General features: G+C 48.1%; 1 protein-coding gene across 1 annotated transcript in view; it reads right to left on the minus strand.

The window, feature by feature from the left end:
* Positions 1 to 12,520: 12,520 nt before the first annotated feature.
* Positions 12,521 to 17,500, minus strand: part of LOC120061701 (neurotensin receptor type 1-like) — a 54,772-nt gene continuing 49,792 nt past the window's right edge. The window contains exon 4 of the mRNA XM_039011596.1: positions 12,521 to 12,770. Within this exon, the coding sequence (XP_038867524.1) occupies positions 12,521 to 12,770 (250 nt within the window). The remainder of the gene's footprint in view (positions 12,771 to 17,500) is intronic.

Here is a 17,500-nt window from a genome sequence, read left to right on the forward strand (position 1 = left end):
TTCAGAAATATCCAGTGAGAAAAAGGACAGAGCAATATCGCATCATGTTTTTTTATAAATGTTAAGTGTATTGAATTAGCTTTTTGCCTTTTCTTCACAGTTAAAAACAGCCTTCCTATTGAATACCAAATTTGTTCCATTTATTTTAACTGTGTTGAGAATGTAGATTTTGTGCCGTGTGCTTTTTGTGACACCGAGGTAGGAAATCCAATAAACAAAGCTGAAGCTGAAGCTCAATCATGGAGAGGAGACACCTTGAAGAAGATTAATCTCAACTGCTTTCTCTCATCACTTCCTTTGTATTGCTCTCATGTTTCTCTCATCACTTCCTTTGTATTGCTCTCATGTTTCTCTCATCACTTCCTTTGTATTGCTCTCATGTTTCTCTCATCACTTCCTTTGTATTGCTCTCATGTTCCTCTCATCACAACTTCCCTCACTTTGATTCTTTCTCATTTTTGACGTTCCCCTCATTAATTTAGATAAATGTAATCACATCATGTTTATATATTATGCACACACACACGCACACGCACACACGCACACATACACACACACACACACACACACACACACACACACACACACACACACACACACACACACACACACACACACACACACACACACACACACACACACACACACACACACACACACACACACACACACACAGGTTGGCTGCTATTGACAAGGTGACAAGGTGCCAACAGTAAGAAATAAGCCTGAAGTAATCCATAACAGAACGGAACAATAAGCCAAAGCCAATTGATACAACCCATGAAACATTTATGGACAGCAGGGTGCACTGGCTCAGCACTGGCTCAGCACTGGCTTAGCACTGGCTCAGCACAGGCTCAGCATTGGTTCAGCACTGGCTCAGCACTGGCTCAGCTTTGATTCAGCTTTGACTCAGCATTGTCTCAGCACTGGCTCGGCTTTGGCTCAGCACTGGCTCAGCATTGGCTCAGCACTGGCTCAGCACTGGCTCAGCTTTGGCTCAGCACTGGCTCAGCTTTGACTCAGCACTGGCTCAGCATTGGCTCAGCACCTGCTCAGCACTGGCTCGGCTTTGGCTCAGCACTGGCTCAGCACTGGCTCAGCACTGGCTCAGCACTGGCTCAGCACTGGCTCAGCTTTGATTCAGCTTTGACTCAGCATTGACTCAGCATTGGCTCAGCACTGGCTCAGCACTGGCTCAGCTTTGGCTCAGCACTGACTCAGCACTGGCTCAGCACTGGCTCAGCATTGGTTCAGCACTGGCTCAGCACTGGCTCAGCACTGGCTCAGCTTTGACTCAGCACTGGCTCAGCATTGGCTCATCCCCTGCTCAGCACTGGCTCGGCTTTGGCTCAGCACTGGCTCAGCACTGGCTCAGCATTGGCTCAGCACTGGCTTAGCACTGGCTCAGCACTGGCTCAGCATTGGTTCAGCACTGGCTCAGCACTCGCTCAGCATTGGCTCAGCACTGGCTCAGCTTTGACTCAGCACTGGCTCAGCTTTGACTCAGCACTGGGGTAGCACTGGCTCAGCACTGGCTCAGCTTTGGCTCAGCATTGGCTCAGCACTGGCTCAGCATTGGCTCAGCACTGGCTCAGCAGTGGCTCAGCATTGGCTCAGCACTGGCTCAGCATTGGTTCAGCTTTTGGCTCAGCACTGGCTCAGCTTTGACTCAGCGTTGACTCAGCATTGGCTCAGCTTTGCACCGATCTGAACGTTAGCAGTCTATCACATACAGAACCATTAAAACTAAGTGTTATCATATTCCGCTTGGTCTCTGTCAACAGGGTCAGGTTGTTATTTTGACCAAAAGGAGGCTTTCCCAGCTGAGGGCTGCAGATCAGTGTAGTGGAGTCTATTCAGTGCATGCAACCAGCAAATGTCACATTTTCAGCCACACTGTAAAAATCTAAATCTAAAATGTTTTAGGATCCCAGCTTCTGTAACCAACAACCACAACCTCTTTTAAAATGCCTGCTCTATATTTGATGATAACGGCTTGGTTGAGAGAGGCTGTGTTGAAAAGCTTATGAGGCTCCTGTGTTTTTTCCTGTTCTGTCTCTTTCTGATTACGATGGGAGTTTTCACAGGTTTAGCACTGTGTCTTCATCATCACACGAGGCACCTGTCAAGCACTGGGAGCTGCCCTATAACTACAAATAATCTCAATTGGCATCAAGGGATTTTGAATTAGAATGAACACATTTGCATAATGTAAATGTTAGCCAGGATAACATTGTGAGATGAAAGGAGAAACCCTTTAAACAAACAAGGGGACAGGGAACAATGTTTAGAGACTGGCTGATTATCAAATCAACAATATACAATAATTAATCGGTATAGTGTAAGAGATGGGTTCTATTGTTTAATGAAGCGTGATGTTACGTTTCGGTGTGTGTGTCGTGTGGAGATTTTCGCCTGCTTGATTACGCGACTAATTATTCGACTGTATTAATAAAAGTGGTATCTACCATGCTGCGACAAAAGTAAGCGGCGACATCGGTTGGTCCGTATAGGTGGGCTGCTTGTCTCACCTATCTTCAGACGTCTCCAGGGATATCTGAGCCCCTTTATGTGGCTTTCCACTAAGCCTCCGCCATTAAACCCCCTAGTGAAAGAAAAGGGAAGAAAGTAAGGAATGCCCTCCTTGGCTTGCCAACTTGACTCTTCCAGTCCACTGCCTGGGCATGCCTCTGTTGCTTTGCCAAAGTCTGGAATAATGAGAATGACAGGAGCTCCGTACAAAAAAATCTGTGGGAAAGCTGGTTTGAGCTCTAATGTTTCTTTTAAAAACAATTTTGCAGAGCAAATTCCCCAGAGCTAAAACTAGTTGCCCCTGTGTTAGTTTGACAGCCCCGAGTGATTGGATAATAACATGGGGTTTATACGCTTCATATCACTCAGTACTTTATTTCTCTTTTCCTTCTGTGTGTTGAGAGCATTTTCTGCCTGGCTGCTCCGGGTTCCCGGCACCAGAGAAAGTCTGGTCGAGAGGAAGAGGACGCTCACTCAGCAACCATGAATCCAGTCCACTTTAAAAAAAAAAAACACTGACGACAGAGAGAGCAATGGGGAGAGAAAAGCATAGAACAAAACCAATGGTGCCATTTGTAGAGTAAGTAAATGGAAAACAGTATTGCTTTTAGCACTGTCATTGGGGAAACAAACATTACCTGGCTGTGACCTTTTATCTCTGGACTGTGGGACAAGATGAAAGACATACTTAACTGTGATATGACAAGATGAGCTTGCCTTTCAATCTGATTGGTTAGCATCCACATGCTATATCCTTTTAGTTTTACACATGAATTCCCTTATATGCTTACCGCCCGGTGAAAAGAGAATTGCAATACCTATCAGTACATTGTGCTCCCTACTGTGACTGGTGTGCATTACCATCAACACGAAACATAGCACCTACCTTTCACCTACTTTTCTATGGGTGATATCTATGATCTTCTACACATGTGTCTTAGATGAAGCATGATACTTTTCTATATTTATATTTTATATTCATTCCTTAACTCTTGCGGTCATCTGATAGCTATTCACTGCATCATTCATGGCTAGAGAGCGTTAGGGAGATTTACAGGAATAGACATTCCGTTGGATTCCAACTTCAGAACAACATCACCGTAACCTGGCTGTAGTGAATCATTATGTCTGCCTTGTAGACTACAAGTTATTCCTTCTGGACTCCACCTGCCAGGCAGGAATCCTGTAAGCTCCTCTCCCTCCCTCAATGGGAGTAGCCAAGCGGGTGACAGAGCAGAAATGAGAGGAGATTATGATTCCTGTTGCATGATTTCATGAGAAGAGAAGGCTGTTCATGGAGGTGACCTCTACCCACTGGGCACAGATCTAGTTTTCAACATCTAGATTTGATTTCAATTTGGTTGAGTTGTCAACTAACGTGAATTCAATATGAAATCAACCAAACAAATGTCACCATATCATTGGATCTAGGTTAAAAGTTACGAAATAAAATAATACAAAATACCCTTATGTTGATGGCTTTTTGCAAATCCTAATCAGTTTTCCACGTAGATTTAACGTCATCACATTTTTATTTTATTTTTTATGATGTGGAAATGACGTTGATTAAAGTTTTTGCCCAATGGGTACCCGGGTGGCCATGCCTGCTGTTTTAATCCACATGTTTCTATTTGTGCAATCACCCCAACACATACTGTAGGTCAAGTCCTGCCTTTCAGCAGAATCACGATTAGAGGCTGGAGGTTGTGGTGCGGCTGTGGTGTTTGCAGACACCTAGCAAACAGAATACATCAGAACCCTCTGGGTAAAGAGAGAATGGCAGAGCATTAATGGTTTACTTGAGCCCTAACAAGGTCCTGCGGGAGGGAACAGAGAGAGGACAGGCAGAGAGAGAGAGAGCAGAGAGAGGACAGGCAGAGAGAGAGAGAGAGAGAGAGAGAGAGAGAGAGAGAGAGAGAGAGAGAGAGAGAGAGAGAAAAAAATGGATAGAGAGAGGTGGAGAGGAAGAAGGAATTGGGTGAGCACATATGGGTGAAATGGTATGGTCATTGAGCTGCATCATGATTGGACCCTCAGAAAGCTATCTTAAATTGGGATTCTGTGCAAATTGCAGTTGCTGTTGGAAAAACGCTATACAAGCTGTCACTTGGCTTCTGTAGTGGGAATGTCTGAGACATGTATATGTTTTTTCACTCTCTATACAGTATGTTACATTTATAGTGGGAGTTGCCCTATATGTACAAAAGTATGTGGACACCCCTTCAAATTAGTGGATTCGGCTATTTCAGCCACACCAGTCGCTGACAGGTGTATAAAATCGAGCACACAGCCATGCAATCTCCATAGACAAACACTGCCAGTAGAATGGCCTTACTGAAGAGCTCAGTGACTTTCAACGTGTCACCGTCATAGGATGCCACCTTTCCAACAAGTCAGTTCATCAAATTCACAGAACGGGACCGCCGGGGGCTGAAGGGCGTACAATTCGTCTGTCCTTGGCTGCAACACTCACTACCAAGTTCCTACCGACCTCTGGAAGCAACGTCAGCACAATAACTGTTCGTCGGGCGCTTCATGAAATGGGTTTCCATGGCCGAGCAGCAGCACACAAGCATAAGTTCACCATCTGGAGTGATGTAAAGCTTGCCGCCATTGGACTCTGGAGCAGTGGAAACACGTTCTCTGGAGTGATGGATCACCATTGGACTCTGGAGCAGTGGAAACACGTTCTCTGGAGTGATGAATCACCATTGGACTCTGGAGCAGTGGAAACACGTTCTCTGGAGGGATGGATCACCATTGGACTCTGGAGCAGTGGAAACACTATCTCTGGAGTGATGAATCACCATTGGACTCTGGAGCAGTGGAAACACGTTCTCTGGAGAGATGAATCACCATTGGACTCTGGAGCAGTGGAAACACATCCTCTGGAGTGATGGATCACCATTGGACTCTGGAGCAGTGGAAACACGTTCTCTGGAGTGATGAATCACCATTGGACTCTGGAGCAGTGGAAACACATTCTCTGGAGTGATGGATCACCATTGGACTCTGGAGCAGTGGAAACACATTCTCTGGAGTGATGGATCACCATTGGACTCTGGAGCAGTGGAAACACGTTCTCTGGAGTGATGGATCACCATTGGACTCTGGAGCAGTGGAAACACATTCTCTGGAGTGATGGATCACCATTGGACTCTGGAGCAGTGGAAACACTATCTCTGGAGTGATGAATCACCATTGGACTCTGGAGCAGTGGAAACACGTTCTCTGGAGTGATGAATCACCATTGGACTCTGGAGCAGTGGAAACACGTTCTCTGGAGGGATGAATCACGCTACACAATCTGGTAGTCCGACGGACGAATCTGTGTTTGGCGGAAACCAGGAGAACTCTACCTGCCTGAATGCATAACGCCAGTTCGGTGGAGGAGGAGTAATGGTCTGGGGCTGTTTGTCGTGGTTCGGGCTAGACCCCTTGGTTCCAGTGAAGGGAAATCTTAACACTACAGCATACAGTGACATTCTAGACGATTCTATGCTTCCAAATTTGTGGCAACAGTTTGGGGAAAGCCCTTTCCTGTTTCAGCATGACAGTGCCCCCATACACAATGCGAGGTCCTACAGAAATGGTTTGTCAAGATCGATGTGGAAGAACTTGACTGGCCTGCACACCCGACCTCACTAATGCTCTTGTGGCTGAATGGAAGCATGTCCCTGAGCCTTCTCAGAAGAGTGGAGGCTGTTATAGCAGCAAAGGGGGACCAACTCCATATTAATGCCCATGATTTTTGAATGAGATGTTCGATGAGCAGGTGTCCACATAATTTTGGTCATGTAGCGTACCGTGACTAACAGTATAGTGACTCAGACAGAATGGTATAGGATAGACTAGCGAAACAAGGAAAGCACTTTTTTCAATACTTGAGAGAAAATTCAAATTTAAGCTCTTGGCAGCTGACTGCATGTACAATGCCTTAAAAACAGCTCATTACAGCTCCTTTCTTCCTCACACAGAGGTAGTTATGACAAAGTTGAGGACTTTCAACAACACACACAATACTGTACAATGGGCTGGGTGGATGAAGAACAGACTGGGCTGGGTGGATGAAGGACAGACTGGGCTGGGTGGATGAAGGACAGACTGGGCTGGGTGGATGAAGGACAGACCGGGCTGGGTGGATGAAGGACAGACCGGGCTGGGTGGATGAAGGACAGACCGGGCTGGGTGGATGAAGGACAGACTGGGCTGGGTGGATGAAGGACAGACCGGGCTGGGTGGATGAAGGACAGACCGGGCTGGGTGGATGAAGGACAGACCGGGCTTGGTGGATGAAGAACAGACTGGGCTAGGTGGATGAAGGGCAGACTGGGCTGGGTGGATGAGGGACAGACTGGGCTGGGTGGATGAAGGGAACACTCGGCTAGGTGGATGAAGGACAGACTGGGCTAGGTGGATGAAGGACAGACCGGGCTAGGTGGATGAAGGACAGACCGGGCTTGGTGGATGAAGGGCAGACTGGGCTAGGTGGATGAAAGACAGACCGGGCTAGGTGGATGAAGGACAGACCGGGCTTGGTGGATGAAGGACAGACCGGGCTAGGTGGATGAAGGACAGACCGGGCTTGGTGGATGAAGAACAGACTGGGCTAGGTGGATGAAGGACAGACTGGGCTAGGTGGATGAAGGACAGACTGGGCTTGGTGGATGAAGGACAGACCGGGCTTGGTGGATGAAGAACAGACTGGGCTAGGTGGATGAAGAACAGACTGGGCTAGGTGGATGAAGGACAGACCGGGCTAGGTGGATGAAGAACAGACTGGGCTAGGTGGATGAAGGACAGACTGGGCTAGGTGGATGAAGAACAGACTGGGCTAGGTGGATGAAGGACAGACTGGGCTAGGTGGATGAAGGATAGACCGGGCTTGGTGGATGAAGAACAGACTGGGCTAGGTGGATGAAGAACAGAATGGGCTAGGTGGATGAAGGGCAGACTGGGCTAGATGGATGAAGGACAGACTGGGCTAGGTGGATGAAGGACAGACCGGGCTTGGTGGATGAAGGACAGACCGGGCTAGGTGGATGAAGGACAGACCGGGCTTGGTGGATGAAGGACAGACCGGGCTAGGTGGATGAAGGACAGACCGGGCTTGGTGGATGAAGAACAGACTGGGCTAGGTGGATGAAGAACAGACTGGGCTAGGTGGATGAAGGACAGACTGGGCTAGGTGGATGAAGAACAGACTGGGCTAGGTGGATGAAGGACAGACTGGGCTAGGTGGATGAAGAACAGACTGGGCTAGGTGGATGAAGGGCAGACTGGGCTAGGTGGATGAAGGACAGACTGGGCTAGGTGGATGAAGGACAGACTGGGCTAGGTGGATGAAGAACAGACTGGGCTAGGTGGATGAAGGGCAGACTGGGCTAGGTGGATGAAGAATAGACTGGGCTTGGTGGATGAAGGACAGACTGGGCTAGGTGGATGAAGGGCAGACTGGGCTAGGTGGATGAAGAACAGACTGGGCTGGGTGGATGAAGAACAGACTTGGCTAGGTGGATGAAGGACAGACTGGGCTAGGTGGATAAAGGACATACTGGGCTAGGTGGATGAAGGACAGACTGGGCTAGGTGGATGAAGGACAGACTGGGCTAGGTGGATGAAGGACAGACTGGGCTAGGTGGATGAAGGACAGACTGGGCTAGGTGGATGAAGAACAGACTCTTATCTCAGCTTGTCCCATGACCCCAGTGATTGACAGCTCCTTTATAAGGCAGAGGTGATAATCCACAAGGGTACACTTTAGAAAGGTCAGACACATCTGTGCTAAATGGTGCGTGTGCTTTGGTGTGTCTTTGTGTGTGTGTGTGTGTGTGTGTGTATTTATGTGTCTGTATGTGTGTGTGTGTACGTTTGTCTTTGTGTGTGTGTGTTTGTATGTATGTGTGTGTCTGGAAGATCATGAACCAAAGATCGAGCCAAATGATATCACAATATTCACAATTTTATTCACATATAGCAAAGCCATCACAACAGTATAGAACTGATAGGAGAACCATCACAACAGTATAGAACTGATAGCAGAACCATCTATACAGAATAGAAATGATAGCAGAACCATCTATACAGTATAGAACTGATAGCAGAACCATCTATACAGTATAGAACTGACATATAGCAGAACCATCTATACAGTATAGAACTGATAGCAGAACCATCTATACAGTATAGAACTGATAGCAGAACCATCTATACAGTATAGAACTGATAGCAGAACCATCTATACAGTATAGAACTGATAGCAGAACCATCTATACAGTATAGAACTGATAGCAGAACCATCTATACAGTTTAGAAATGATAGCAGAACCATCTATACAGTATAGACCTGATAGCAGAACCATCTATACAGTATAGAAATGATAGCAGAACCATCTATACAGTATAGACCTGATAGCAGAACCATCTACACAGAATATAACTGACATATAGCAGAACCATCTATACAGCATAGAACTGATAGCAGAACCATCTATACAGTATAGACCTGATAGCAGAACCATCTATACAGTATAGAACTGACATATAGCAGAACCATCTATACAGTATAGACCTGATAGCAGAACCATCTATACAGAATATAACTGACATATAGCAGAAATATTCCTCCATTGTCCCTAATAAAAATATCACAAGTTACAAACAATAACAAAGTCATCACTGTCGGCATAGAGCACATGACTTACAGTAAGAAGCAGGGGGTGTAAGCAGCAGGGGGTGTAAGCAGCAGGGGGTGTAAGCAGCAGGGGGTGTATGCAGCAGGGGGTGTAAGCAGCAAGGGGTGTAAGCAGCAGGGGGTGTATGCAGCAGGGGGTGTATGCAGCAGGGGGTGAAAAGCAGCAGGGGGTGTATGCAGCAGGGGGTGTATGCAGCAGGGGGTGTATGCAGCAGGGGGTGTAAGCAGCAGGGGGTGTATGCAGCAGGGGGTGTAAGCAGCAGGGGGTGTAAGCAACAGGGGGTGTAAGCAGCAGGGGGTGTACACCATGAGCAACAAGCTCTGATAAACGTCATGAATACGTACAACATCAGCATCTGTCAGAAGCAGTTTGAGCTAGATGTCCTGAGCATAGCCTTGCACTACACTGTCATCAAAGCACGACATATGTCATGTCTTTGACTATATTTGTGGGAACTCTACAATCTACATCCATGGCTATATACAAAAGTGTATTGGTGTTCCTTATGAGTACATTGCATTGTATTGTTCGTAAAACCCTTTGTAGTCAAGAGATACCTTGGCTAAAAATAAACTTATTGTAGGCAAATGCAGCTGCAATATTGCCAATGTATATTTTTCATCAAAGCGAAGGAAATGGAAACATTTACACACTTATGAAAGGCATAGAGGTTTCTGACACACTCGGGCACCATGCAGGCAGCAGGCACGTACACACACTCAGTTCTTATTTTAAAGTTGTATATTAAAATGTCCAATGTTGTTGGAGGCGCTCTGTCAAACTAAAAGCTGTTGAGGTGGAATATCAGCGCTCTGTGAGACAGCAGTCAGTGACTGTGACGCTGTGTGACGCTGTCATAACAGACCTTCCTTTGGCCTGCCTTTCTCAGTGCTTTTCTTGTCTCCATCAGAGCCTGCAGATGTGACACACCGTAGCCTCTCCTCTCCTCTCCTCTCCTCTCCTCTCCTCTTCTCTTCTCTTCTCTTCTCTTCTCTTCTCTCCTCTCCTCTCCTCTCCTCTCCTCTCCTCTCCTCTCCTCTCCTCTCCTCTCCTCTCCTCTCCTCTCCTCTCCTCTCCTCTCCTCTCCTCTCCTCTCCTCTCAGCATGAGGAGCACCATAAAGATGCTCTACCCTCTCAGATCCAGGACAGGTACCCTTACTCGTGAATGGATTCCTCTCCCTCTTACGTAGCCTACAATACCTCATTGAATTCCAAGAGCATTGGTTCATTGTATTCGGTTTCTCTCTCATCCTTGAAGTGGATGCTGACGTATGGACTCTTCAGAGTGCCACTTCCCTCCCTCCCTCCCTCCCTCCCTAACTCCCTCCCTCCCTCCAGGAGAATGCACTTATTTCAACTCTTTCATCCCCACAAATCTTATCTATTTCCTGCATCCACGTTAATCAACCTTGGTTCTTTCAGTGTTTTTATTCATTGTAATCGTGTGTTCAGAGTCTAAATCACAGTATCCATTATTTTATCTCTCACTCGTTTTGTCATTGTCCATGTGACACAATGTTATTGCACAGACTCTCAGTGGTCATGACAGGGTGCTGTGGATTACATTCAGGTCAGCTACAGAGCTCTCTCCTCTCCAGGCTTCAAAGACCAGAGTCCATATCGTGTCCCATTGAGTGTCTTGTAACGCCATCTTGGATGTTGCTCATGCCATCCACTCTCATCCCCTTGCTGGCTCTGTTACAGCATTACTCTCAAGATCAGATGTTAAAGAATAATTTGTTATGGGTTCAAAGGTCATAGCCTAAGTACAGAAGACAATGTAGTGTTAATATTATACAAGCCTCAAACAGTCTCATCTCAAATAAAACACAGTTAAAGATGTGTTGAATCACAGTGGGATTCACAGTGACCTATTGTGCAGTGGTGTGGTACGTCTTAAATATTCCAACAGCAGTGTCTCAAAAGCTGTAAAGGGTCAGGAGTCATCATTCTAGAACTACCTACAGGGCTCAACACCACAGCCGATCACCCATTAGCTGTGAATGCCATCTGTTTTTCCCTCTTCATGAAATAGTAGATCTTCTCTCGGTATTTTAGTTAACATTCACAGTCCGAGCAGACAATAACAAGGCCAAGGTATTTATTATGATCAATACTCTATCCTGACGTTACATCCGCAGCAGATCATTTTTGACAATCGTTCTCTGTATCTTTTAAAAAATAGACCCAGTTACTGCCCTTTCCACTTTACTTTAGTATCATGTGTCCTACCTTTTGAATGGGCTTCACGATTATGTCATAACATTTGTGAAAATGCATTTAAGATATATAGATAAAAATACATTAGTGTTTTTGGATAAATGTACTAAGTTTTTGCGCTTGAAGACCATTGCGCAAACTTTTTACCCATTGAAGGTCATTCAAAAAGCCCACAAAGTCCAGAAACAACAAGGCTGAGGGGAAGTCACTTCCTGGTAAACTTCACAGAATATAATTTTTTGCCTCATATTTCAAAGATCCAGACATATGTTGATGAGTGCAGGTTGTTCTCATCGTCATCGTATCATTTTGTAAAGTACTGTATGTGAATAAAACCAAGTATGCATTGACAGTTCTATAAAAATCTGAATGTACATACATGTTTACAATATTTACAATGCTAAAGACTACTATATCCAACACTCCAAGGAATGGTTTACCCAAATTACAAAATAACATGTTGGTTTGATTACCCTGTAAGCAGCATATGGACAAGGTATTACATAAATTCATGCTTTTGCCCTGCCACTGTTTCCGCAGTCATCAGACCCATATTAGCATTTTTTTGCGCATCATGTTCAAAAGTGCCCAAAATTGATTGTGTATCTCAACAAAGTCACACATATGATTTGAACATGATGCACGACAAATGCTAATATCGTTCCCATGAATTGAATGGGATTTGTGCCACAAATGCTAAAATGTTAGCATGTGAAAACTAAGCCAGAGCATGGATTGCTGTCATACCTTGTCCATAGACTGCTTACAGGAAACCAATGTAATTTTGTAATTTGAGTTTATCTACGCCCTTAATCTTTCTTTTTTTCACCCCATTTCTTCTTTCTTTCAGATGATTGCACCAATATATCAAATTGTGGATATTTTTTTTGTGTTTGTGGCACAACGTGTCAGTGATTCACAGTACCAGGCTCCCCATCAAACATACATGGAGTCCTACTGAGTAATAGATTCCATACACTGCAGTTCTGAAATGGAATGTTATCAGGGGTGTGGTTTTTGGGGGTGGTCAGTAGACGGTGTTATCAGGGGTGTGGTTTTTGGGGGGTGGTCAGTAGACGGTCTCCTTGATGATGTTGGAGGAGAAGGTGTGGTTACTGGAGATGCTGGTGGAGTGTCTGATCAGAACACGTCTCTGTTTCTTGCGACGACACGGCACGCAGAAGCAGCGGAGCGTGTTGAAGAAGATCTCCCGGTAGTTGGCTGAGACCAGGTTGTAGAGGACTGGGTTGACAGCTGAGCTCACGTAGAAGAGGACGTTGGTCACCATGAAGAAGTAGTGGTAGTAGTCATAGCCTTCCCTGTCGGGGGGGTGGGGGGGGGGGGGGGGGTAGCACAGGGAGGTGGGGGGAGGGTAGCACAGGGAGGTGAAGGGGGGAGGAGGGAGGAGGGGAGCACAGGGAGGTGAGGGGGAGGAGGGAGGAGGGGAGCACAGGGAGGTGGGGGGGAGGAGGGAGGAGGGGAGCACAGGGAGGTGGGAGAAGGGGAGCACAGGGAGGTGGGGGGAGGAGGGAGGAGGTGAGCACAGGGAGGTGGGGGGGAGGGAGGGGGTAGCACAGGGAGGTGGGAGAAGGGGAGCACAGGGAGGTGGGGGGAGGAGGGAGGAGGTGAGCACAGGGAGGTGGGGGGAGGGTAGCACAGGGAGGTGGGGGGAGGAGGGTAGCACATGGAGGTGGGGGGGAGGAGGGAGGAGGGGAGCACAGGGAGGTGGGGGGAGGGTAGCACAGGGAGGTGGGGGGAGGAGGGTAGCACATGGAGGTGGGGGGGAGGAGGGAGGAGGGGAGCACAGGGAGGTGGGGGGGAGGAGGGAGGAGGGTAGCACAGGGAGGTGGGGGGGAGGAGGGAGGAGGGGAGCACGGGGAGGTGGGAGAAGGGGAGCACAGGGAGGTGGGGGGGAGGAGGGAGGAGGGGAGCACAGGGAGGTGGGGGGGAGGAGGGAGGAGGGGAGCACAGGGAGGTGGGGGGGAGGAGGGAGGAGGGGAGCACGGGGAGGTGGGAGAAGGGGAGCACAGGGAGGTGGGGGGAGGGTAGCACAGGGAGGTGGGGGGGAGGAGGGAGGAGGGGAGCACAGGGAGGTGGGGGGGAGGAGGGAGGAGGGGAGCACAGGGAGGTGGGGGGAGGGTAGCACAGGGAGGTGGGGGGGAGGAGGGAGGAGGGGAGCACAGGGAGGTGGGGGGGAGGAGGGAGGAGGGGAGCACAGGGAGGTGGGGGGAGGGTAGCACAGGGAGGTGGGGGGGAGGAGGGAGGAGGGGAGCACAGGGAGGTGGGAGTAGGGGAGCACAGGGAGGTGGGAGGAGGGGAGCACATGGATGTGGGGGGGAGGAGGGAGGAGGGGAGCACAGGGAGGTGGGGGGGAGGAGGGAGAAGGGGAGCATATGGAGGTGGGGGGGAGGAGGGAGGAGGGGAGCACATGGAGGTGGGGGGAGGAGGGAGAAGGGGAGCACAGGGAGGTGGGAGGGAGGAGGGGAGCACAGGGAGGTGGGGGAGAGAAGGGAGGAGGGGAGAACATGGAGTTTGGGGGGAGGAGGGAGGAGGGGAGCCCAGGGAGGTAGGGGGGGGGGGGGGGGGCACAGGGAGGTGGGGGGGGAGGAGGGAGGAGGGGAGCAAATGGAGGTGGAGGGGAGGAGGGAGGAGGGGAGCACAGGGAGGTGGGGGGGAGGAGGGAGGAGGGGAGCACAGGGAGGTGGGGGGGAGGAGGGAGGAGGGGAGCACAGGGAGGTGGGAGGAGGGGAGCACAGGGAGGTGGGGGGAGGAGGGAGGAGGGGATAAAGAATCAATGTGTTTTATTGACAGATACAAGACCAACATATCAACTAATGTGTCATTGTAAATGAAGGGAAATGTTTGCTCATAGTTTTCCACTTTATAACCCACATTATTGTTGACCAAATGTTTTCCTAGCGTCCTCTCCAAGACAGATGTGTTTAAATTGACCACTAGGTCTAAGATGATAAAGGGGTGAAGTACACCTGTGAAGCATATCAGGTTAGGGTTAGGGTTCAGGTTAGGAACCCTAACCTGAACCCTAACCTGAACCCTAACCCTAACCCTAACCTGAACCCTAACCTGAACCTGAACCCTAACCTGAACCTTAACCTGAACCCTAACCTGAACCCTAACCCTAACCTGAACCCTAACCTGAACCCTAACCTGAACCCTAACCCTAACCTGAACCCTAACCTGAACCCGAACCCTAACCAGAACCCTAACCCTAACCTGAACCCTAACCTGAACCCTAACCCTAACCTGAACCCTAACCTGAACCCTAACCCTAACCTGAACCCTAACCTGAACCCTAACCTGAACCTGAACCCTAACCTGAACCCTAACCCTAACCTGAACCCTAACCTGAACCCTAACCCTAACCTGAACCCTAACCTGAACCCTAACCCTAACCTGAACCCGAACCTGAACCCTAACCCTAACCCTAACCTGAACCCTAACCCTAACCCTAACCTGAACCCTAACCCAAACCTGAACCCTAACCTGAACCCTAACCTGAACCCTAACCCTAACCTGAACCCGAACCTGAACCCTAACCTGAACCCTAACCTGAACCCTAACCCTAACCCTAACCTTAACCTGAACCCTAACCTGAACCCCAACCTGAACCCCAACCTGAACCCTAACCCGAACCCGAACCCTAACCTGAACCCTAACCTGAACCCTAACCCTAACCTGAACCCTAACCTGAACCCTAACCTGAACCCTAAACCTAACCTGAACCCTAACCTTAACCCGAACCCTAACCTGAACCTTAACCTGAACCCTAACCCTAACCTGAACCCTAACCTGAACCCTAACCCTAACCTGAACCCTAACCTGAACCCTAACCTGAACCCTAACCTGAACCCGAACCTGAACCCTAACCTGATCCCTAACCTGAACCCTAACCTGAACCCGAACCCGAACCCTAACCCTAACCTGAACCCTAACCTGAACCCTAACCTGAACCCTAACCCTAACCTGAACCTGAACCCTAACCTGAACCCTAACCTGAACCCTAACCTGAACCCTAACCTGAACCCTAACCCTAACCTGAACCCTAACCCGAACCTGAACCCTAACCTGAACCCGAACCTGAACCCGAACCTGAACCCGAACCTGAACCCTAACCTGAACCTGAACCTGAACCCTAACCTGAACCCTAACCTGAACCCTAACCCTAACCTGAACCCTAACCTGAACCCTAACCCTAACCTGAACCCTAACCCTAACCTGAACCTGAACCCTAACCTGAACCCTAACCTGAACCCGAACCTGAACCCGAACCTGAACCCTAACCTGAACCCTAACCCTAACCTGAACCCTAACCTGAACCCTAACCCTAACCTGAACCCCAACCTGAATCCTAACCTGAACCCTAACCTGAACCCTAACCCTAACCTGAACCCTAACCTGAACCCTAACCCTAACCTGAACCCTAACCCTAACCTGATCCCTAACCTGAACCCTAACCTGAACCCGAACCCGAACCCTAACCCTAACCTGAACCCTAACCTGAACCCTAACCCTAACCTGAACCCTAATCCTAACCTGAACCCTAACCCTAACCTGAACCCTAACCTGAACCCTAACCCTAACCTGAACCCTAACCTGAACCCGAACCCGAACCCTAACCCTAACCTGAACCCTAACCTGAACCCTAACCCTAACCTGAACCCTAACCCTAGCCCACAACGGTATTCAGTTGGTAAGAGACAGACATTCCGTAAATACTAGGAATAGATTGTCCACCATCTATGCGTTATCCAGACAGAAAAGAGAAATAGGCAAAAGAACATTTCGATTTAGAGCAATAATGTTGTGGGACTATAGTAGATGAAGAATCAATATTCTTTAGATTGAGTATTTATTGGGTCATTATGTTAGTATATTATGTATGTTTGTAATAGTGTGTTATATGTGAAAATGTGTTCGTATTATAAATTGTATTTTAATGTTTAAGGACTCTTGGAAGATTAGTCCAAATGGGGACTAAAAGAGATCCAAATAAAATAAAATAAAAATCACACCTAAAGTTAAAACAGACACTTCCAGGAGCTGAGCAGGGTGGTTAAGCTAGTCTCGTCTCACTTATCATACTGGCATCTCTGAATGTAGGCTACAACTCTCTACAGAGATGTTATACAGTATGCTATGCTCGTATGCAGCAGTGAAATCGCTGCTCTAACCTCTCCAGGCTCTGACGTAGACAAAGCTGGAGAGGTAGGTTCTCTCTCAGCAGGGTGAGTGTACACCACTTAAAATGGCAGTGCAGTCTAAAACTCAATTTTCCTGATTTTTTTTCCCTTTTTTTTTTTCACACTATGATGTTGAAATAATACTCTGAAATTGTAAAGAATTATGACAATGTCCATTATTGCTGACAGCATAACATCACAATCCAATTATAAAGTTTTGTTTAAATTGTATCTCGGATGTGCTTCCTTAGCTTTGGAATCATTTAATCAATGGTGTGCGTTTGGTTCAATTAAGGAAACCATATATTGTGAGTGTAGTCAGACAATCGAGAAAGAGAGAGCGACAGAGAGAGAGAGAGAGAGCGACAGAGAGAGCGACAGAGAGAGAGACAGCGACAGAGAGAGAGAGCGACAGAGAGAGAGAGAGCGACAGAGAGAGAGAGAGCGACAGAGAGAGAGAGAGAGAGAGAGAGCGACAGAGAGAGATCGACAGAGAGAGAGACAGCGACAGAGAGAGAGAGAGAGAGCGAGAGAGAGAGAGAGAGAGAGAGCGACAGAGAGAGAGAGAGCGACAGAGAGAGAGAGAGAGAGAGCGACAGAGAGAGAGACAGCGACAGAGAGAGAGAGAGCGAGAGAGAGAGAGAGAGCGACAGAGAGAGAGAGAGCGACAGAGAGAGAGAGAGAGAGAGAGAGAGAGCGACAGAGAGAGAGAGACAGAGAGAGAGACAGCGACAGAGAGAGAGAGAGAGCGAGAGAGAGAGAGAGAGCGACAGAGAGAGAGAGAGCGACAGAGAGAGAGAGAGAGCGACAGAGAGAGAGAGAGCGACAGAGAGAGAGAGAGAGCGACA

The sequence above is a fragment of the Salvelinus namaycush genome, chromosome 16 (genome assembly GCF_016432855.1).
Source record: "Salvelinus namaycush isolate Seneca chromosome 16, SaNama_1.0, whole genome shotgun sequence".
Taxonomy (NCBI): Eukaryota; Metazoa; Chordata; class Actinopteri; order Salmoniformes; family Salmonidae; genus Salvelinus; species Salvelinus namaycush.